This window comes from Dermacentor variabilis, chromosome 2 (assembly GCF_050947875.1).
Source record: "Dermacentor variabilis isolate Ectoservices chromosome 2, ASM5094787v1, whole genome shotgun sequence".
NCBI lineage: Eukaryota > Metazoa > Arthropoda > Arachnida > Ixodida > Ixodidae > Dermacentor > Dermacentor variabilis.
The window spans coordinates 57,496,336-57,519,581 of NC_134569.1; the positions used below are offsets into that span (position 1 = coordinate 57,496,336).

At 48.9% G+C, this 23,246-nt stretch overlaps 1 protein-coding gene and 1 pseudogene across 1 annotated transcript in view; both read left to right on the forward strand.

Annotated features, from left to right (window-relative positions):
* tup (LIM1_Isl and LIM2_Isl domain-containing protein tup) overlaps window positions 1-23,246 on the forward strand; it is a 153,716-nt gene that overhangs the window by 34,143 nt on the left and 96,327 nt on the right. The window contains exon 2 of the mRNA XM_075680647.1: window positions 16,288-16,522. Coding sequence (XP_075536762.1) covers window positions 16,288-16,522 — 235 coding nt within the window. The remainder of the gene's footprint in view (window positions 1-16,287; window positions 16,523-23,246) is intronic.
* LOC142573487 (U2 spliceosomal RNA) lies at window positions 14,651-14,830 on the forward strand (annotated as a pseudogene).

The window sequence follows — 23,246 nt, forward strand, 5'->3', positions numbered from 1 at the left end:
TCGCGGGTTTACGCGTCTCTGTAGCGAATGGTGGGCATTATTCATATTCGTACTGGTAAAGGTACCCCCTCCCTCATTTGCATAGAAAAGTTACTTTGAGTTGCCCCCCGAAAAAGATATCCTGAGTACGTGCCTGGTCGTTGGGGTGTTTGTGCCCTAGGTTTAATGAACGAGCGCGACTTACGACGCCTGTGCAGAGCAAGCAATAAGCGTCGATTAATGCAGCAGACCAGTCCGCGTAAGCTACGGGTTCACTGCATGTCCGTGAGGGGCGCTGCAATTTCACACGTTACCTGCAGTTAATTATTCGAGGGCGCTCAACGTTACCCTATAGAGGGACCTCAACTATCGCTGTCCATTTCATTAATATAGGCAAGTATATGCATGGGAATTCTATTTCTTGTTGTCAATTATGCTCACTAAAATAGAATATTGATTAAACGCGGAGATACTGTAACGTGGCTTTCACCGCGTCCAGCTTCTATGCGTAGGGTTTTTCACTTCCCAATAGGAAGCGTAAAAATCTTAAGAAGGGTGGCAGATCGATTTAATGGATAATGGAATATGTGGCCGAGGTGCATATAAAGCGTGAAGCAAAGAGGCGAAACTGTGATGACGGAATGACGGCGAGACAAAACAAGGCGCCTTTTATTTTTTTGTCGTCGTTTTGTCTCTTGCTTTCTCGCTGTACCCGTCGGCAAAGAAGTGAAAAGCCACGCACTTCCCCTCCAACAGCACGTATGGTATAACTACACGCGGCGTGGCGCTTCGCTCGGCGGGACCACACACTGTATAGGAGAACGGCGCCAAGTCGAACAACTCGACTCGGCATTGCATGCGCGCGTGCGCGCGAGCGTTATTTATGAAGCAGTTCACGTTGACACCGCCGTAAAACGTCTAGGTGCTCTAATCCGCGACCAACAGCCTCGCAGCAGCACGCAATACGCAGATCTTTATTGCCATCCGCGCAGCGGAGCGCGTGAGCCGATCGGCCGCATCGATCGCAGCGCGGACCCGGCGAAGCGGACAGGCAGGCCATGCAAATTGTCTTCACAGTGCACACGCCGAAGGCTGCGCGAGTATGTCATACGATGGAGGACAGATCGGTGGCGCTAGCCTAATTTGGGCTTTTTATTCGTGCCAACTCAACACCGCTTCGAAACTCGTGGCGAGGTTCGTGTGTGTGTATGTATGTATATATATATATATCTTATTTTGCATGCGTCAACTCGTCTACCGAAGCTTCATGGCCCCGCTTCGCTTATGTTATAGCTGTGAGCAATCGGTAATTTCAAAATTTCTGCTTACAGAGAGAAGTCCATACGACTTTTTCAGTATACATACATGTCTCAGCTAACTTTAGCCAGAGTTTAAATATATCCGAATGCCAAGTAGCTGGACAGAACCGAGGTAATGTTCTTGCCGTCGCTTGGGGATATTCCAATTATTACTATTTTTCGCTCCGCCTAATTAGATAATTAGTCTTAATTAATGGATCAACTTCCTAAATATAGTTAGATGAAAAGTGTCAAAGAGAAAATTGTAGAGCGACATGAAAGACTCCCGGTACACCTTCCTGTTGCTCAATACATTTCCTAATACTGTCTGGCATATATACACGCGCCGTAGTTCGCATAGCGGTCAGAAACCGCAGCGAAGCGGCTAATTGTCGATTGCATTATCAACCCCCCTCCTGCCCTGCTTTTTCTGTCGCGGCTCATGTATGTATGTATGTATGTATGTATGTATGTATGTATGTATGTATGTATGTATGTATGTATGTATGTATGTATGTATGTATGTATGTATGTATGTATGTATGTATGTATGTATGTATGTATGTATGTATGTATGTATGTATGTATGTATGTATGTTATTAGTACGTACTACGTACGTACGCACGTATACGTATGGCCGAGGTGGCAGCCTTAGAAACGTAAAAGACGGCGCACCTTCGTAGATCGCATGTCGACCTCTAAAGTCGTGCATCTGGGAAACAGGCAGCAGAGAATATACAGCGAAGAGGAACTGACGGACAAGGCCGAAGCAGAAGGGTGAAGAAGAAGAAGAAAAAAAAAAAGGTGGGGGGGGACGCCCAAGATCAGCGGCCGTGTAAGAGCGGTGACTGCGGCGGGTGCGCAACGGGGCGGAATTAAGCGCCTCCAATCATCCGCGCCACTCGGCGCCCGAATCGTTCTCTCCCATCCGTCTAGTCTCGCCAGCTTCGCGGGGTGCACGCAGCCGTGCTACCTGCGCTGCTTGTGTTTGTGTTGGCGCTTGCGCGGGTGCTCGCGCGTGTTCGCACGGGAGTGCGCGCAAAGAAGCCGCCCGGCGCAGCGCCCAAGGAGCGCGTCGTTCCTTCTTGTTGAGAGAGACTCCAAAGGCACGCCGCAAGAAAAACATCGCGCGCCCTTCCACAATGAAACGGGAGCCGCGATGTGCGGCGACCGTTGAGGAAGTGGTGAACGCGAGCCGGGCACGGCGGACACTATACGGTGCCGGCTTATTATTTCCGCCTGTACTGCTTCACAATGTACATATACTACAGCCAAACTCGGTCGGGGCCCGATGGTATGTGTGCCCTTAGTTACATGGAGACGCCAGATGCGCGCTGTTTGCTGCCGTGTTTTCGAACTAAGTGCGCAGAAGCTTCTTGTACCTCCCCTATAACTTGCTTCTGCTTACCGTATTTGCACAAGTCTAACGCAAACTTTCTTTTAATAAATGGTGCGTTCAAATGGGCATGCACGTTACAATCGTAGCTAATTGTACTGAAACTAAAAAATGAGACCGATTCTTACTAACAAAAAAAGAAAAGAAGAAGGAAAGAAAGCTTCACGCGAGGCAGCTCGCCACACCGCCACCGAGCGAGTCGTCTTAAGAGAGCGACGCTCGGAGACATCGCAAAGCGGGTCAGTAGTGCGTGCATGCAATGCCCTCCCACGGACGATGGTTGCGCAAGCCTCAAGAAGTGTGAAATTTCAAGTGCATTAAATCGAACTAAAGGAAGGAAGGAAAAAGTGGAGAAGGAAGGCAGGGAGGTTAACCAGTTTAGCCTAACCGGTTTGCTACCCTACACATGGGAGCGGAAAAAAAACCTTGTGTGGTCGGTAGACAGCGAAACGGAGTTGTCATCGGACTCATGATAGCCACTAGCTGCTAAGATTCTGCTGTGTGCGTGTCTGTGTGCCTTTGTATGTTCCGTAATATCGTTTCAAGACGGTACGCGTCGACTCAGGTTTTGTTACTTGATGTGCGCGGTAAAATCGGCAGCAAGTTATTATTATTATTATTATTTTACTATTTGGGCGGTAATATAACTGCGCGTTACAATCGATGGCGCGGCAGCATAGTGCAAACACACACACACACACATATATATCCAGTTCTCACTTTCGCACACGTAGGTCTGTTCCGCACATCCTTATACACGTGAGATGTTGGAGTGCGGCCTTAGCTGTTTTGATTCCGTCGTTCTCGTAGCGATGTTCGTTGACGTTAAACACGAGCGGTGAACCTTTACAGGTGCTAGCGGCCTGGGTTCATTCACTATACGCCCGTTACTGTGGCAACTATAGGATGGGAAAGGCAGCCGCTTAGAGGCTGTTGGAGTCAACGGTTAACACCAATGCTACAGCTATTATGCGTTACGTGTGAGCGGAGGGTCAGCGGGTTCGAGACAATACGTGCCCATTCTGTCTAGCGATCAAGGTTCTACAACAGCTTGTTTTCTACTCGGGAATTTTTTGGCGTCGCAGAATTATTTACACATCGTCATGTAATGGGTTACTAAGAGGTATTTATATTGTGATATATATTTACTATAGAAACGGCGTTGACTTTTCAAATGACACGGCTACGTACTCCTTTTTCCACACGCGGCTCGAGCACAGAAGCAGAGAGAGAGAGAGAGAGAGAGAGAGAAAGAGAAATACAGACTTGGGAAGATACGAAAATATATATATAATTTTAAAAATGCGTGAATAAATTGACCGAATGATAAATATATCAAATATACGCACTTTGCCATGAGTTCCGGGCGTACCAAAATCTCAGCACACGGGTGTTTAAAACTATACAGTCCAAGCAAAGTGAGGTCGTCAAACAAGGGGATCGGACCCGTGGCGTCTTGCTATGCATAAAACGCAGCGGCTATGCCACAGATGTGCGTAACAGACTTAGCTTGTTCACTCCTAAGCTGTCTCCTATGTAAATTAGATTTAAATAAGCGCTACATACACATGCAAACTATATATGCAACGACGCTGCCAACAGGAGATGACTACATAAATATGTGTGCCATTAAGAACCACAATAAAGATATATCCTAGTACATGTGAATATTTAACCGCACACAACTCACGTGTATATGCCAAAATTTACCTGTACTCGTGCCAGGCCAGATGGAATTCACTGAATTGTTATATTTTTTCTAGATCCTCCCTTCACTGGAGGAGTTGCGGCACATACCACGAATCGCGTTTATTTTTGATATTGCATATATAGTAACTCAAAAATAAAGCAATGATGGCGTCACGTTGGAAACGAAAACAGACAAAACGAATGCTTCTTGCGGGTCCCTGTTAGATAAAGCTGAAACTGCCTCGGTTACACAGTGCTCGACGGTGACATCACTTGTTTTTATTTTTCCACAGAGGCCCCAGAAGTGTTATATAGCCAATCATTTGTAGCCGCGACACTTCTGAATTTCTAATGACCAGCGGGCGCAATCTTTCTGACGCTCTAGGGCTTCTTCTGTTTTCACACTCGGATGCCTTTACACTTGGATGCCCTCTGACAGGTACTTGGATCGCCTTCACGAAATCACAATGTAAGATATCGTGGATGCACGAAACTATCCGACGGCAAACAGATATTTCCTCACATGCCTTACGCTGAACGCACATACGCAGCAGAGAAAGAGAGAGAGAGCGAAGAGCAAGAAAGACCCGAAATTCCGTGTCTTCAAGCGGAGCCACCAAGGCTGCACTGATTTATCGCATGGAAAGCGCTCGCAGTGCCGCTATCTTTAAACATGGTGAACTTGGCTGTCGAGCTCCTTCGCGTTCTTCGTGGTTATTTATTCACAAAGCGCGTATTTTTGTTGTGGTCCGTCACGGTCGGTCGTGTATAGGTCCGGCAGCATGAAGCCTGTTTAGTCGAAGTATTATGCAATTTTCGGCGTCAGAATGCGCGTAAAATAAAATTAAGAAGTCCAAAGCTTTATCTGGATACGGTTGCCTCCCAAGAGGCATCCCGCGCAGTGGTAGCACCAAGAGGACCAAGTGATCACTTATCTTGTTGCGTTCTCAGTGACCAACATCATGACGCAAAACAAAACTTCTATCGTACGCGCTGACTGTCTCGTCCTTTCTGTTCTTTTCTTGTGGTGAAGCTTTGCGTGAGATGTAAACGTATACAGTGCGGTTCACTGTTAAAGGGAGCGCCTCTATTCTGCGGCTTTCAATTTTCTGGCGCTGTAGCTGCACAGCTGTGTAGAAAGCTGCCTGCGCCACCAACCACAAGTTATATATATCTGCTGCGAAGCCGAGCGATTATGTACTTTCCAGAGGGAAACAATTACCACGTGCTCCACACTCACGCGTTCCCTTTAACCGTGCACCACACCGTACTTACGAAAATTATGTGTGTATAGGCACACATGCACGCACACACATACGCACACGGACGCATGCATGCACGCACGCGCGCTGTAGAGAGTGAGACAAGAGAGACCAACAACCTAAGCAGGCTCTGTGTTGAGCTAGTAAAATGGCTCTAATCACGATTATTTTCTTCCCTAATTGAAATTTCATGTCACTCGTTAAATCCGGTATGCAAGCTCGTGATTGTCTAACAAACGTTATGATCTAGGTACGATCGTTCTTTGCCTTTGGCAGTAGTAACGACAAGGGAAAGGACTATGGGATGTAACCAGTATGAGTATACTGCATGGTGCTTCCCAGGATCCGCGTTCCCGATCGAAACTCGGAACGTCCAAGCGCGCTTCTACCCACCACACTCACATTCCGCCCGCGACGTTTGCGCAAGCTGCCTTCGGGCCCATTCTATATGGGCATGGAGTTGTCGGGTCCGCGACGACTCGAGTAGCCCCGGACAACGCGCGTTTGATTTTGAATCTTCAGTAATGGCGCACCCATCGACTGCGGCACGACTGCGGGCTTCATTCCTGCCCGAACGTGTGTGAGCCTAATCCTTTCGCCAGATAAAAAGACCACGCGGGAGCGCAAAAAGAAAAACACATGCCGGGCGATACGAATGCTCACGGGCTACACGCTGCCTGCGGCGTTCGCTCGGTGAGAAAGCGGGCGATCGCGCTGTTGCATTGAGCGGACTAGCTTGTTACACGCTGCCCCATTCCATCTCGAACAAACTGCAGCAACCTCACGCACCCCCTTTGCCTTTCGTGCTCCTGGCCGCCGTCAGAGGCGTCACACGTCTCGTCGCCTCGCCGGTGATAAAAAATGTGTGCGAGCGAAGCAGCGGCAGCGACTGTGGTGGTGGTGGTGGCGGCAGCGACCGAGGTACATCGGCGGGCGAGCATCGAGTGGGACGCGATGTTATCGAGCAGCCGCTTGCAAAGCGCGGCTCAGACGGCGGCACAGCATCGGCGGCGGGCAGGACGCGCGTGTGCGCCCCACGGTGGAGTCCGGGAAGGGGCTAAAGGAGGGGGTAGGGGAGGGGTAGTCATGCTGGTCAAGGGGGGAAACCTGGGTGCCCCTCGTCCATGTCTGGACGGGGCCGGACCGATGGGCGTGTCCCTCCCCTTCGCTTCCTCCACCACCCGTGACGGCACCGATCGAACAGCTTCCCACCGTGGTACGCGCAACGAAGTGTCGCGGCCCCAGTATTGGCTTCAGCTCAGGGGCCGGCTTTCGAACCTGCGCCAAGCCCTCTTCACTAAACCTTTAATGTACAGCAGCGGCGGGGTACGTGTCGCGCTGCGGCTTAATGGAGCCGGAACTGTCCGCGATGGACGCCCTCTGCGTAAGTTTCGGGGCATGACCTGTATCCTGTCAAGGAACTTGAAGGACAATATGGCGTTCCGACGCGCGGCAGCGTTTGCTGCCTGTAGATGGAAATGGTTGGGAAAAGCCGTCGACCTTTGTCTATCAGTCAATACATGTTCAGCATGTGAGTACTACTTGCCACTTGCGGATGGCCTGACGAGGATAGCCTTTGCCAGTTCCCAGTTGAGTTCTTCCTATATGATTAGCGGGATTCATGAGGGAGCTAACTATTACCTTTGCAGAGGACTAGCTCGACAGAGTACATTTTCCCCCAGGCCCTTTATAACATTCGTATTTACTATATCAACGTTCACGACACTCGCCAATAACTCCGTTTGAAACAGTTTGCCATGGGTCACATGCTTCGATGAGACTCAGACAAATGCGGCCTCATCTACACACACACACACACACACACACACACACACACACACACACACACACACACACACACACACACACACACACACACACACACACACACACACACACACACACACACACACACACGCACACACACACGCACACACACACACACACACACAGATATATATATATATATATATATATATATATATATATATATATATATATATATATGTACAAAGTGGTACTTTATCAGAGCTCTTCCACTCCATTTCGCTGTTTATTCTTCTCGGTTCCACTTTCGCACCGCAGCACGCACACACGCACGCACAAGAGGCCTAAGCTATAGAAAACGGAAAGTTTGAGTCACGGAGTTGCAGGAGGCACTTTTTCCTTCAGGTTTCGCAAATCAGCTGCCCAGCATGCGGCACAAAAAAAAAAAAAAGAAGAAGAAAGAAAAATAGAAAAGAAGAAACGCTTTACCGAATTATACCCGACTTCGCAGTGCACAAAAGTAAACTACGCGGATGTGCTAGTTTTAAAGCGGTTGGCGACGTCACGGGTGCACAGAATGCGGGCGGTTGTTCCGCCAAGGATTGAAATACAACGCGCTAGTTTCTCGCGCCTCAGAAACTTCCCTTTGCGTTGTCGTTGCCGTCGTTTACTTCGGTGCGCAAAACATGCACGCGCGGTCCTTGCGCGAGTTAGATATGCAAAAGAGCAGCGACGCGGTCGGTGCTCGGCGCTTCGGCGCCGGCGGCCGCTCTCGGAAGATAGGGCGCGCGACGCGCTCACCGCCGTTGTCGAACGCGACGGAGATTTGCATGCGTGCTCAGCAGCGGCTCGCATTCGTGCGCCCGCGTCTACACCGAGGGGAGATCGCTGCCGCCCAAAGCTTACACGAATCTCGCCGCAGCAGGAATCTACCTATACAGCCGGGCTTCCTTTCCCGATCTATGCCGTTCATTCTCATTTTATTCCGATTTTATCTTTATTTCGTCGGATGCGGGGCTGCAACAGCTGTGGTATTTGTTTGCCACAGCTCGCATCTTTCGCGCTGGTGGTCGCTCTTGGACAGCCGAAACCTAATCGTCGCAGGCTTCTTGTTGTTTTCTTTTCTTTTTTTAAACTTTGTGTGATTATTCTTTTATGCGGCATACAGGAGGGAAAGCTGGGGAGGAGGTCTTAGGTGAGGGTTGACCGTGACTCCTCATAAATCAAAAGCGGCGAAGAAACTAATTATTATAGTTCCAAAGAGCTGACTTTCGCGAATCGTATGCGCTTCTCGTCGTCACAGCCGACGTTCTGCTTGCTGTGCTTCTGCGCGGTCGTCTTATCACTCGCTTGCAAGCTCGCGGTTGTACGCGTTTACCATAGAGAATTGCGCTGATTTACAGCGAACGCTGCCAAAGCCGTCTGCTGGCACCTCGTAGCGTCCTTTAGTGCTGCCTCCTCCTCCACGACACAATGTATGGGTTCACACGGCGTATTTACTGTACCTCCAAAACGATATCTAATGATGGGCATTATGCGTTTAGGTACGCAGTATACGTCGAAAATAGTTAACCCAAAGGTCAGGACAGAGATGTGTTACGTACATCCTTTGATAAACGCATATGATTTACCCTGCGCAGAGTTAACGCTTTAGTGCTGTGCGTTGGTAGAGGTATATCTATAGGAAGCGAGCTCACTGAGAACGATCAGTCTGCATCGCCAAATCTGCGTAGTCACCATGCAAGTGCTCATCAGACAGTTCTGGGATAGCTTGCAGGGCTTTACGTGCGCTTAACGTACGTTAACTCAGATTTAACGAGAGCTCAAGCGGACAGGGTCTCGTCAGGAGACTGGTGTCAAACGCCGTCCAGACTAATTAAGGTAATCCACTGGAATTGAACGTGTCGTTACTGTGCCTATGCGTCCCATCTGGCCTACGAACGCCTGATTCACCAAACGATCTCAGAAATTGAGCGAGCTACGGCCGTTCATAACTTGCGAATCGGGGGCCTAATTCACGGGGCTTTTCGTTCGTGATATCTGCCATTGGTTGGTCGCCTTCGTTGATGATATATCCAGCATCATAATCGGCCACAATTTTCTCTAACGAACCTTCGTTGGAGGTTTTTGTGTATACGGGCCCGGGTGAGTTGAGAGGAAGCGAGAGCTTAATTCACCATTTATTGGAGAGGGACCAAACGCGGCCGTCATAATTCATGCCCAAGCAGGAGCCACGGATGTCACGACTTTTACCAACACTATCTGTAGGCGTACATAACCGTTATGCATACATTAACCTCGCCATATAACGAACGGTAACATAGAACGAACGTAAACAGCAGAAAACCGATAACATAAGAAGCGTGTTGAGTGAAGAGGTATTTAGGGAAGAGGCAGACGTACTAGGTAAGCTCTTTGCATTTGATTTGGGTAACCGCCATTCTAAAACCGCATATACTGTAGTTAGCATAAAGGTTGTGTTGCTGCGCAATGTATAGTCATCATGAGCCCGCTATTTCAAATGTTCAACGGAAGAAATGAAAAGATGGCAAAGAAAGAGGAAGGTTCATACCGTCTGCTCGCTGTTTATACCGTTGTAGATGGAAGGGGGGCCTGCGCATCTTTTGCATCTACAGATTGCTTGAGAAACTGGAGAAGTTCACGTAGTATGCACTCTCGCCCCGCAAACCGGAACGTCCGAGCAGCGCGTGGTGGTCCCCGTCGCGCATGCATGCCTGCTTGGATCTCGCATTCCGCGCGCGCGTCCGCAGCAGTGCCTCTTCTTGTCGCCGCTGTTGCGCGAGCTCCGAGCATGTCGCGTTGCTTGCGTGCTTGTCGACGAACGCAGCCGCGTGGACGCATTAATTTTCGCACGCGAGAAATCACGAGCGCCGGGGACGGAGCAAGAGAGAAGGAAAGAAAGAGATAGAGAGAGAAACCCCCGCGGATAGAGGAGCAGGAAGAGCGCCATGTACCTATCTCGTGCTCTTCCGAACACGCTCTCAGGAATTTCGTCGCTGTATCAGTCGAAAGAAAAGTCGACCGAAAGGCGTTTCCCAGGACGGAGCACGGATAAAGTTGCCCGAGTTGCCATGCAGGCAAACGCGCGATTGGAAACTGGGAGGAGAAAAATACGGCTTCGACGGGTTGGTTATCCGCATATGCGGATATCGACGCCGTTCGCGCATGGTAGATCACGGACGGATTTAAAGAGGAGGGGAGTGTAGCCAGCTGCAACGTCATCAAGAAGACTGTTGGTGCGCATGCGCAAACCGCGTCTGCCACTGCAAAAATAACCCAGCCTCACGTAGTAACGCTGCTTCTTATTTTCTGCTGCTCGGGATTTTTTTACCACCACCTGTCTAGTATGAACGAACCTACGGACAAGGTGCAAAGACCATTGCGATGGGTTTGACTCTGCTGCAGCCACCAAGGCCACTAGGCGTGACCGAGGAGACGTTTCTTTAATGTAACGTATGGAGAAGTTAGTTTGACCTTTTTTCGACGGTGTCGGGATTGATTCAGGAGCCTAGGGAAGTTCACCCCGTAACGTTTCTAATGGCAAGAGGCGAGGAAGCCCGACGAGCGTATAACACTTTCAAATTTGAGGGTGAAGACGAGGAGGACGTCGACATTCTCGTAACGAAGTTCAAGCCCCACTGCAAGCCCTCTGCCAATTGACCTCACCTTTAATGAATTTCGTCTCGAATCCAGCAACTAGCAAGACAGGGAGCCGTTTACTGAATGGCTCACGGAACTGCTCTTTTTCTCAAGTGAATGCAACTTTGGAGAGCTTGAGTAGCGACTATTACGAAGCAGAATAATTCCAGGTATCAGGGACAAAGACTTGCAGAAGAAAGTGCCAGCGGAAAAGAAGACCCGTATGTAAAATCAGTAAAAATGTGCCGGGCGCGTGAACAAACCAAATATCAATTCCGAGAAATTCAAGCCACAACAGCCAATGAAACCATCGTCGCAGCTAAGTCGAATGTAACGCCTTGCTTCAAGTGTGGTCTTGAAAAGCATCGAACAGGAGAATGTCCGGCCCTGGTCAAGCGCTGCCATGAAACGAGTAACAGCGCTCAACAACGGGACGTGACTCAGACAGATGAAGCGATGTCTCAGTCACGCCCCGTAGTTTAGCGCTGTTACTCGTTTTCTTCAGACATGTACCAACCAGCCCACGTTATCGCTGCCATAACTATGGCAGGAACAAACGTTTCCAACAAGAATGTCTTCTTTAGATGGGGGCGAAATGTGAAAACACCCGTGTACTTAGATTTAGGTGCACGTTAAAGAACCCCAGGTGGTGGAAATTTCCGGGGTCCTCCACTACGACGTGCCTCATAATTAGGAAGTGGTTTTGGCACGTAAAACCTCATAATTTTTTTTTAATGTCTTCTTCAAAAATGCGTGAAACCGGAATTGGACAAAATGGAGCAAGACCACGTCATAGCAAATGTAACGACCCACACTGCTTGGTCTAGCCACATATTCTTTGTGGTTGGAAGCGACAAAGTGCGCATATGCTTAGACCCTTCGGATTTGAATAGGGCTCTGCTAAGAACGCCATCATTAGAAGATGTGGTTTCGCGACTGCACAGGGAAAAGTATCTTGCTACTTCAGATGCATCGTCAGGGTTCTGGCAAATAAAACTAGGTGAACAAAGTTCACTAATATTCACCATGAGCACTCCCTATGGCCGCTACAAATTTATGCGCATGCCATTCGACTAGGCTCCGGAAGCTTTTCGACGGTCAATGCACCAGGTGATGTCGCTGTTTTAATGGGCGACATTATGTTCTGGGGAATATGTCTCGATAAGAGCATCAAGCAAACCTAGCAGTCTGGTTAGTATACGCTGCAGGGAGCACAACTTGAAACTCAAGTGCCACTTTTTACAGTCGTGAGTTCGCTACATGGGCCGTATTCTCACGCCAGAAGGACTTTGTTCCTGGGGGAGTGGAAGACGTTCTGCAAGTCCCACTGCCACAAAACCGCAAGGAACTGCAAGTTTTTCTGAGGACGACTAACTTCATGGCACGCTTCATCCCCAACATGTCTTCCCTGTCTGCACCACTCCGGGAAAAATTTGAAGAACACAGCATGGGTTTGAGCAGAACAGAATGAAGACACCTTCCAAAACCTTTGAGTCTGTCTATAGACATGCACTTGTCCTGTCTTATGTTGCGAAGGGACTGTTGTTGACATTTTCTGTATATGCAAGCCAGCCTGGAGTTGGGCGGTTCTATTGCAATATGGCCACCAGGTCGTCTAGCTCATCACGGTCTCTTACGAAGAGCTATATAAATAAGCGTAAATCGAGAAATAGGTGCTAACGATTGTTCACGAGTGCATGAGGTTCGAACACTACGTCTTGGGACAGCCAGAGGTCATCGTTGAATCTAACCACAGCCGGCTGGAAACTATATTTAAGAAGTCACTGTGCGAGTGCTCATTACGCTTGCAGCGCATGAGGCTCGATGTCACCAAAAAAGGACTGTTGGTGCGCATACACAAGCCTCGTCTGCCACTGTATAACTAAACCAGCCTTGTGCAATAAAGCCGCTTGTTATTTCCTGCTGCTCGGCTGTCTACAGACAGAAGGGCGGTAGAGGCAACTGCCTCTATACCGCAACTACTGCGTTCTCTACGGCAACCGCCACGTTCTCGGCTGCAGAGCGCCATAGCGACTAAGCCACAGCGGCGGTATGCTCTGAGACAAAAGTTTCCACGCAGCGAACTGCCTTTCTAACGAAGACGCTGCGTGGTCACGATACAGCGCTAGGCGACGCACTTCGTGCCTTCGGGATGCTTTGTAGATTTCCCTAGAATATAGTACTTCCTCTTGCGTTCCTGGATCATCTGAAGTTCTGGGAAGGACCGGGAATACAACGAGAAGGGTGTCTCCTAGGAGAGGATGACTCTGGACTCACGTGAATTTATTTATTTATAAAACGCCTTAAGCGCCCTGCACTAGGTATTGAGTAAGGTGGGCATCAGAATAACAAGTACAAAAAAGTGAACAAAGGGAAGAAAATTGCAAAACCAGAAAACAGAAAGTTTGTTTTAAAAAAGTAAGTGTGTTAGCACACAGTTTATTATTTCAATGACAACTGGCATAATATTTTCTGTCTCGGGAAGCGGAGCTCAGCAAGAGCGATTGCCGGTATACTGAATACTAGGCTAACGCAGTCTGAAGCAACGCCACAAGCACATCAGCACCACCATCCGTGCTCCAGTGCTACCTTAATCCCGCTTACATAGAAACTGGTGGATGCTGGCTTTCTTGCAGCCAGTCTATTTCGTCTTTATGTGCGCGTGCGCCACCTCTGTGAAATACGCAGCTAAACCAGATTCCCCCGAAAGACCGTGTCAATGAGAACTGTACTGCGTGCAGCAATAGAATACTTGTGACATCCGTGCACTTGCCTTTCACGCGTATACTTGATGGCTCTCAGGTTCTTTCAGCCAGCTTTCATTTCAAGTATACTGTAGCCAAAATCTAAACTAATGCTACGCTTTTATGATTTTAACATCACTTGCCAAATAATGATTTCAATCTATTTATGAGTGAGTGATGAAACGTCTTTATTAAGAACTAAATAAAGTAAGGAAAGAAAAAAAATCAATCAAATCAAATTAAATTATTCAGTGCCATCCCACCCTGCGAAGGTGGATAACCAGCGAAGCTGTGTATGCGGGCCCCTTAATGGCGAAATAACTGTCCATTGCCGTGCGTCGAACGCTGTACGCACATAAATAGAAGGCGAGACGTGATCAGTCGCTCCTCCACGATGTTGAGCCTCGGAAGATGTCGAGGCACCGGGGTTATACATACCCATGTATTGTTGCGGAACGCGGCTCGACACTTTTTACTAACAAATCCCGGCACGTAGAACATACACGCACTTCACCGCACTCCGAGGGCACAGACTGATTCGCGGCGGCCAAAGTTACCGTGCGTCCCCCAGTGCAGTAATGGTAGTGAGGTCACTCGGAAACCACAAGCGACCACACACAACATAGGCCACACAAAACTGGATCCCCACAAACTCCCTCTGAAACCTCGCCGTCGTTCCGGTGAAACGTTCCAAGTTTGCGGTATCGGGGCGACATGGACTGTTCGCATTTCCTTCCGCCTCGTGGTCATGGCGGGCAGCACGCTTACGGGACCGCCACCAGGGGAAGGCGGAAGGAAATGAGATACGCAAGCGCTTGGAACGCCGACAAAGAGAGGGCGGTGTGAACGTAGACATGGCGGACGCGGGTCAAAGTGTAATATCTGTTCTTATCAGTTTAATATCTGATGCGGGTTGTATTTGGACCTAAGGTATTAAGCTTATTTTTGCAAGTTGGCGGAGAGCTTAAAGCCTGCTTCACCTCTGCCGCGGGTCGGCCCGGCATTACATTATCTTCGGGATCGGCCCACGTGTGGGTAGAAATTCTCGATCTACACGGCTCGGTAGACGCACGCAATTTTTTTTTTCCAGAACTTAGCCATATACAGCTTCGTTGTTAATATTCCAGGTCATTCCGCCCTGCGAATGTGTATGACCAACGGAGCTTAAATGTCGCGGCAAGAAAACGTCTCGTAAAGGCTTTATTGCATCACTCAACTGTCACTTAGTAACGATGGTCACAACGACGGTCCCTATGATATACACTGATCGGCATACTCACAACCGCAGTCAAATCCTCTGCTAACACACACAACTGCTAAGTGCAGCGGTTCAGCCTGTCGAGGTGGCCAAACCGAAACGCGCCAAGCGTCTCAACGTGCTGACTTGCCCGCGAGAAATTCATAAAGGCTTTCTATATCGCTAGTCGATGCATGCGCTCGTGGCGTAATGGTTTCAATATGGGGCTTCTGTACTAGAGGTTTTGTATCCGAATCCTTTGCTGTCAAACAGTTTTGATAATGTTTATTCACTTATTTGTTACACGGTACTTTGTTGAAAATGACGATTTTGCAAAGTCACGAAGCCGTTTGAAGCCAGAAGGAAGAAGTTTAGGCAAATCCATGTACTTTCCATAATTCCTATGCTGGCTCAGCCGCCCCGATTGCAACTCCCGCAGACACTAGCACCACAGTTTCCTCCAGTAATTATTGTACGAAACCCTGTGGTATCGGGTCGTTTTACATTTTCTCTTGCTACGCCAGGTGTCAGCACATGCCTTACTGGTTTGCTTTGCCTCCTCATAGACGGCGCGGGAGTTTTGAGGCACGGACATTGAAAAATCTGTGGGAGGGTAGACATATACAGTTCCGCTGTAATAAAGGCGTACCTTCGAACCGCGCCGCACTTAAAGCATATTTTATGGGAGTGCAGATCGTTGGCCGCCCAGAGGCAGTAGGCCTTCCAGAGACTGTCTCTCCGTGGCACAGACGACGAGATCTACAAAGAACGGTGCACATCTGACAGCAAGCCCATCTACACGAGCCTTCTTGGTTTTATAAGGAGCAACGAGCTTCATATACGTTCATTTATTTCTATCACTACATGTTAACACATGAAAAGTACCGCAATACAGCGATATGTTCTTTTTCTTAGCTTTTTCTCGTCGACGCGAGGTGGAGTCTAGTCGCAGAGACGCCTTCCAGACCATAGTATGTCTAAGAACGACGTTCCAGACGGCATGCAGACGGTTCCAGATGCGTTCCATTCCTTGTGCTCATAGATGTCTCCTTAGGTGCCAACGTAGACTGTCTGCAATGCTGACCATGCAGAATAGGAAAACTCCTCCAGATCGTTTAGGCTTTGTGACACTATATCAAAGGGCTTCTTTTTTGTTATGGTGCCACCGAATTCTAACTTCATCATGCGTATAATCATCATCGAAAGAGTGCAGACGTAGCTGCTGATCAGGTTGCTTCTCTCACTGTCGCGCAGTGTGCGTGTCGGCCTCGGACAAGGCGGCGTCCGGCGGTGGCGGGGGCTGCCGCAGTCGGCGCGTCTGCGCCGGCTGCGGTGCGCCCATCCGCGACCAGTACATCCTGCGCGTGGCGCCGGACCTGGAGTGGCACGCAGCCTGCCTCAAGTGCGCCGACTGCCACCAGTTCCTGGACGAGACCTGCACCTGCTTCGTGCGCGACGGAAAGACTTACTGCAAGCGCGACTACGTCCGGTAAGCTGAGGGTATGCCTGCGTACGAACTTGACGAGCTTGTCGCGCGACGTCGGGAGGAAAAGTCATGATAGCAATGGAGACGACCTGAAAAAAAAAAAGAAAAAGAAACGCAGTTTATAGACGTTGTCGGTGTAATAGACGTTGTAGAAGTTATCGGAGTGTAGATTTACGGACCTTTGCTGACTAACGTATGTAGACACAAAAGTCTGTAGACCAGAATAAGCTAGGGAACAGACTTGGGCCGGTATATTGTAGCGATGCCTTTTCCGATTCTATGCTTTTTCAGGCTTTTCGCGCTTGGCCACTGGTCAGAGCGACGGTCTGCCCACATTATCAACGCAATCAGGCGGCCGTGTGTGGTGAATGATAAGAATAGCACAGAATAAGGCATAAGGCATCGCTACAATATAGCAGCCTTGATGAGGACTTCTTGTTTGAAGATGCCGTGAAAGCTGTGTACAGCGACACGACTATAGGAGGGCAAAACGGTCTACGATAAATGTACGAGAAGTATATGGATTGTCTAAATCAATTTTTATATGTGGTGGAATCAGTTTCATTTCCTTTGTGAGTTGCGCTTTCATCTTTCAATCCGGAAATGCCACGCGTTGTCCGCAGGCCCTCGTGCTCGCTGCAACGTCCTGTTCCAGGCCGCGTGCACAACGTTGGCAAATTTCGTGTTTCGTCTCGGAAACCGTGTGCGGTACAGTCCTATATCAGGACCAACGTGATATTACCGCGTTCTTCAGACAACACACAGCGACACGGTTTGCTGTAGGGAAATCCCCGCGCATCTCAGAGACTGCTTGCAGCACATTGCCATTAGAGACAAAGCGCAATGATTAAAATGGAAAAAAAAGCAGGGAAAAAGAAAAAAAAAAGGGGGGGGGGGAGCTTGCACGCTTCGGCGCCACGCTGCGGCGGCGGCGGCGGCGGCGGCGGGGGTCGACTTGGCGCATCATCGTCGGACGCCGGGGACCGCATCTTCCGAGCCCGCGCGCGCACCAACGACGGCAAGGAGAGCGCGGGCGCATGCGGCGCCCCCCGAAGGCGCGACCGGAAAGCCAAGCGGGCACCGCGCTGTTATCAGGACCCGCCGAGCGCGCGGAATTCCTAATGCCCTATCGGCCGCGCCATCGGCTCCTCCTGGACACCACCGCACCGACGGTAGTACAGTGCACCGCGGCTGGACAGGGGGACGCAGACCGCAGCAAGGGCCGAAGCCGGCCATTTAGGACCTCCCCCCCCCTACCCATCTTACCACTCCCCTCATTTCTTAGCACAGCGCAAGAAGCAGTCTGCGACAGCCGGGCGTCCCCATAGCGCTAATGGCCGGACCGACGACGCCACGTCGTCGCACCGGCTCCGGCATGGCTAATTGTCGTCGCCAGTCTGTCCCTGTTTTGTTTCTGCGGCTCCTCGGGAGACGAGGCCGTGATGGACAGAGAGCCTGACTGCCTGCGACCCTCCCCGCCGCGTTCCTCCGCGAGGCACAGGAGACGGCCGACTTACGAGTCGCCGGTAGACCAGCCGCGCCGTGGAGCGGCGCAATGGGGCCGAGATAAGCGGCGCCCGGCAAAGCGCATGTGCGAGCAACAGGGCGGCTCTGTGCGTTGGCGTGAGCGAAGCCTTCGAGCCCACCTTGAGTGCCCAGCAGAAGTGGACCTGAGCGCTTCAGAGGCGGACATGAGGATCAATATTAAAGCGAACCGACGTTTAGAGCATCTACATATTCGCCTGTACCGTAGCACGACGTAGCACCCTGTACGCCTGCAGAGATCGTAGTGGACACCACTTTTCGCTTATATTGTCATGGCAACAACGGAGGCACTGCCATTTCCCGGCTCTAGACGCTAGAAAAAGAAGAGTAAGAAAAAGAGAAATGCGGGCATCTGCTAATAAGGTGAACGTGAACTTGAAAGTTGGAAATCAAACGGGGCCCGTCTTGGACACGTTCGTAGCTTTTGGGAAGACACCGAACGCATATGGATTACAGTGATAGAAAATGTTTTGTGCCAGGAAGCTTGGCGCCAAAAATTTTGAAATTGTACCGCGACAATTCGGAGTCAGAATGTCCTGCTGGGTTCTAGAAAACTGACTGGAAGATAAAAAGTCGTTTTAGATGAAATAAATATATGAAAGGCGAGATCGAAAACAACGGGCAAACATTTCATCACACTATCGAAAAAAAAGAACGTATGCCCCATGACCCCCATCCAACAATCTTATATCAAGCATATGTGATCCCACATAAATATCTGTAAATTGCCATATATATCATATGAATTCATTAGAGACATGGAACTTATGGGACATATAGGTTTTCTCGACATGCCAGTGACAGATGTCAGAGGGAATCAGATGGTCATGTAGACTTTCTCTCAAGTCCCACCTGAAGTAATTCATCTAGATCTTGCTTAAAGCAAAAAAGCGAGGGAACGGAGTAACTGAGACTCAGGCATTCCTGTTTACAATAGATGAAACCAGGCGCATGGCAGAAAAGGAAGATGACAGTCATGTTCTGGTGCTGCGGGAATAAAATACGTTCAAGAACACAAGGATAATGCATGGTGTCCGACGATGGGCCAGCTTATCGCAGCAGGAAGCTCTAGGATTCAGTCCTTGACAGAGAAATTACACTGAAGTTCGCTTATGCCAACCACCAAGAATGAAATGGATAGTTATGAGGCTTACGAGATCAGAAGACATTCGTTTCATTATATCCCGATTTTCATGGTGGATGGAAGTGTGTTTTGGAAGCGGCAGTTGGGTAGTCACAGCCACTCTCATACAATTGGATTAGAATGCACACTGAATTTTGCTGCCTCAAACGAAATCACTCGGCCACTGGTCTGCAGATTACGGGCTCGGAATTGTTGGCAACCTAATCTGCAGGAAAAGTGCTAGATGGAGAAGCAGATCACACACTATACAGATGAATCAATGAAAATACACCACGATCTGGGATATATAGCCCCAAGATACTTGCAGTGGAGCGGGGGACACAGCCTTAATTCCAAGAAGTTTGGGCGTACCAAACCCAACATTTTCCGGTCTCTGCACTGTGATAAAGAACACCAAACAGCAAGGTATGTAAATTCGTTGCAATACTCAGGATCGAATGGAAAAACCGAAATAGCAACAGTTAGATTCCAGGAGGGGTGAAAACAGAAGCCCCGGAGCATGTGATGTTTCAGAAAAAAAAAAAAAAAAAAAAGAAAAGAAGAACACTACTCAAGCGAGAGGCGGAAGAGCAAGAAGAGAAAATGACGGCCTGGATTGATGCATATACACAAACTTTACCCGGTATGTTATGAGAGTCTAGAAACCTTGAGATAATGAGGCGCAGAATATTGAAAAAAAAAAAACCTTGCATAATCGGCACTTTGTTAAGGATAAACTTCATACTGAGGTATACCCGTGAATGCTGCTTTTAGCCCGACTCGTGTTACTTGTTATGGGCAAAGGAATGCATAGGTAATTCCCTGCGAGCCATGCGCAGATCTGGAGATCCATGCTCATAGGATTAGGTGATAACTATATGTATAGATGTATGGAAACGCTTCCATAGCGTATTTACGCCATTTGGAAGAAGACTCCAACATCCTTTGTTTTCTTCCGAAAAAAAAAAATACAGTAGAGATGGAAAACAAAAGGAAAGAGCCGACAGGCAGGCGCCTTTCAGAGTATATCACTCACGACGCCGTGACTTCTGGAGACGGCTGCCCTCAAGGCCTAAATCGATTTTTTTCCGTTGCTGTTTTTTTCAACGCCATCCTTGATGGTGTCAATAAAGGCGCGCACCGAAACGCGCTGCGACGGTGCGACGAGGCCATGGTCGCCAGAAAAGTGTGCGTCATACGAGGATGTCGCTTTCCCTTCTTTTGCCGGACGTTCGAGGGCACCAGAAAACGCCCGCAGATGCCAGCGAATAGCGCTGCATAATGTCCCCGTGTTGGCAGTGGCATTATTGGCCATGGGCGCGCGCGCACGCGCGCTGTCCCGTGCCCCATTGTTTCTGACAGGTGTCCAAGTCACGTTCGCGCGATCAAAATCGCGCGCCGCGCTTGACCGGATCGGGCGCTCGCGAAGCTCGCGCCTTCGGCGCTCGAGTATTGAGCAACTTCTCCCGCGGAGCTACATCCTTAACTAGTTGAAGACACGGCGTGCCTCTTGTTTGTGGAAACTCAGATACCATCGGTTAAGATCCTCCGAATGCGACTTGCACAGGAAAGGCGCTTAATGGAAAGACATCACCAATAAAATCCCCCGAAACACCCCCTTGAAGCGTTGGTATCACGCGAGAGAGCCATGGGTGCGATATTTATCGCGCGATGCCGTTCTGTCCGTCGTTCTATTCATATCTTCCAACGCTCCGCACCGGCCGATTGTGGCGGCTTTGCGCGGTCAACACCTCGCAAAGCCGCCATAACCGGCCGTTGCGATGTCCTCCTCTCAACGTACAGGGCTAATTGCTCTGGCGCAGACGCAACGTGAGATGTCGGCCCACTTTCAGAACTTCTACCGACGTCGGCCTGCGTTGCATCACTTGACTGAAATGCCGAGAGCGCTGCCTGCTACGCGTTGACACTGGCGTTTCTACCCGTGATATTGCATTTTTTCTTCTTCCCCGGCTTCCGCCATTTTCACTGCTACATATATATATACTATATATGTTACTTCTTGCACGTCGCTCACACTAAGATAGGCGCCAGAACGCGGGATCATTCGCACTGACGCTCGAGCGGTGATTATATTGATGACAGTAGTGATCTAAAGAAGGAAACAACGCTTGATTCCGCAACCCCTGAGGGAGCACGGCGAAGCGTCGTCAGCGGAGAAGGAGTGGAAAGCGAAAGGTCACAGAGAGAGAGGGAGGATGAGGCCTAATAGACTCGTTAGCGGCGCCTGTACATCTTAGAACTGGTGGATCCCCAGACATTCCCTAGCCCAAATGTCCAATAGTAGTTGACTAGGGAACATTTAAGAGCGCGTTCTTAAATTTGTCATTATTTTCGTTGGTAAATGTTTGTGCGAGCCTCTCCTGGCGTTAATTATTCTAGCAGTTGACGTTGCACCTTACGTAGCTCCCAGTGAGACCATGTAGACCATGCAGACCGTATAGAGGAAAACTGCGGATTAAATTTGACCGCGTGTACTAAGGTATGTCCCGGAACATTAGACCCCGCAAAAAACCAGAAGAAATACAGAAACTAAATGGCGGTTGGAGAGTGTATTACAAAGGCATGCCAGGTCCATCGAAAAAAGGAAAGTGTCAAACATAATGATATTAGGACAAATGGTCACAAGATTAATCCAGTCAAAGAGCGCTTAATAATTATTTTACTTGCTAAGCCTGCACACTGAGAAGATTTATTCAGCCAATATGCATACAGGAAAGTTGAATGCATACAAACGCATTGGCTAATACAAGTGTGTTGGTATTATGGTGCTCGAGTCGAAGCTACCGCGCATAATATGCCGATCACTTTCCTTATTTTGAAATCTAACCTCTGTGAATATCGCGTAAGTTCAAACATTAAAGAGTTCGAATCCTTTGCGCAGCCGCCAGCCTTGTAGGGGCATGCCCGCACGTTTTGGTTTACAGTGTTAAGAAGGACGACGTTTTGAAACCTCTGTCGAGTAGCGTAAGAGTGAGACGTGCAGGAATGAGATATGTTCGCGGAATGCAGGTAGATAGTGTTTTAAAGGCGAAACAAAAGAAGTAGTGGGACGCTGCAATAAAATATTCTGAAGAACATGTTTTATGTAGTCTAGAAATCATCATTCCATGTGGAAATAACATCTGTGCGTCATGCATATTACAATCGTTTGCTAAATACTTCAACTTGTTGAAGACCTAAAATAAAGATGATCAAAAGTGACCGAAATCATTGACTATAAACGCAAAGCAGTCACAACACTTAAACTGTTCTGCCGGTTCTCAGAAGGCGCGCTTTTAATTAGGTGAGCTTAGTTACAGACGAAGGCCAACGAAGGCTATAATTCAGCATAATATTGAAAATTCCTAGAAAAGAGAGAAAAAAAAATGAAAGTAAGTGAAGTCGCGGATACCACGACATACGATTGGAGAACTCTAACAGCGACCCGAGGAAAACTACGCGATTCCAACCACTTTAAACGAGCGCGACTGGCCCACACAGCAGAGGATTTGTTAATACGCAAAGCGAATGATCTGTTCAAGCGAAATGTTTTAGTTACTCTTAGTTATATCGGTGCGCCTCTGTTGTTGGGAAAACACCATATATATAGGAAACAGTTAATTATTATTAGACACTAGTTAACAAACCAAACGGTGACTCAGGATCCACTTCTCGCACCATGTACGGACAACTGCTTGGATCAGACACCTGCGATAGGAGGGTTCGAACCTCGTTGAACCTCAGGACCAGTACAAAAAAAAAAAATAGTACAGGTTCGCGAAGACCGGCAGTACCATCGCAGGTGGTATACGCAGTGTTCTTGCTATCCACGCCGTCAAACTTTGTCATCAAAACTAGCTTGCGGGGTCAGTGTTATAGTACTGATGTGTCCTCCTTATACCCACTGAGGCGTCGAGCTGCCATATAGAATTAAAGGATCTGTTGATTCATGCCTCTTACCCCACGTGTAAAAACGATATGCAAGGGGGCCATTCCAAGCGACTTCACATGAACATGGGGCGCAGCCAAACGAAAGGAGTGACGTTATTATTGTATTAA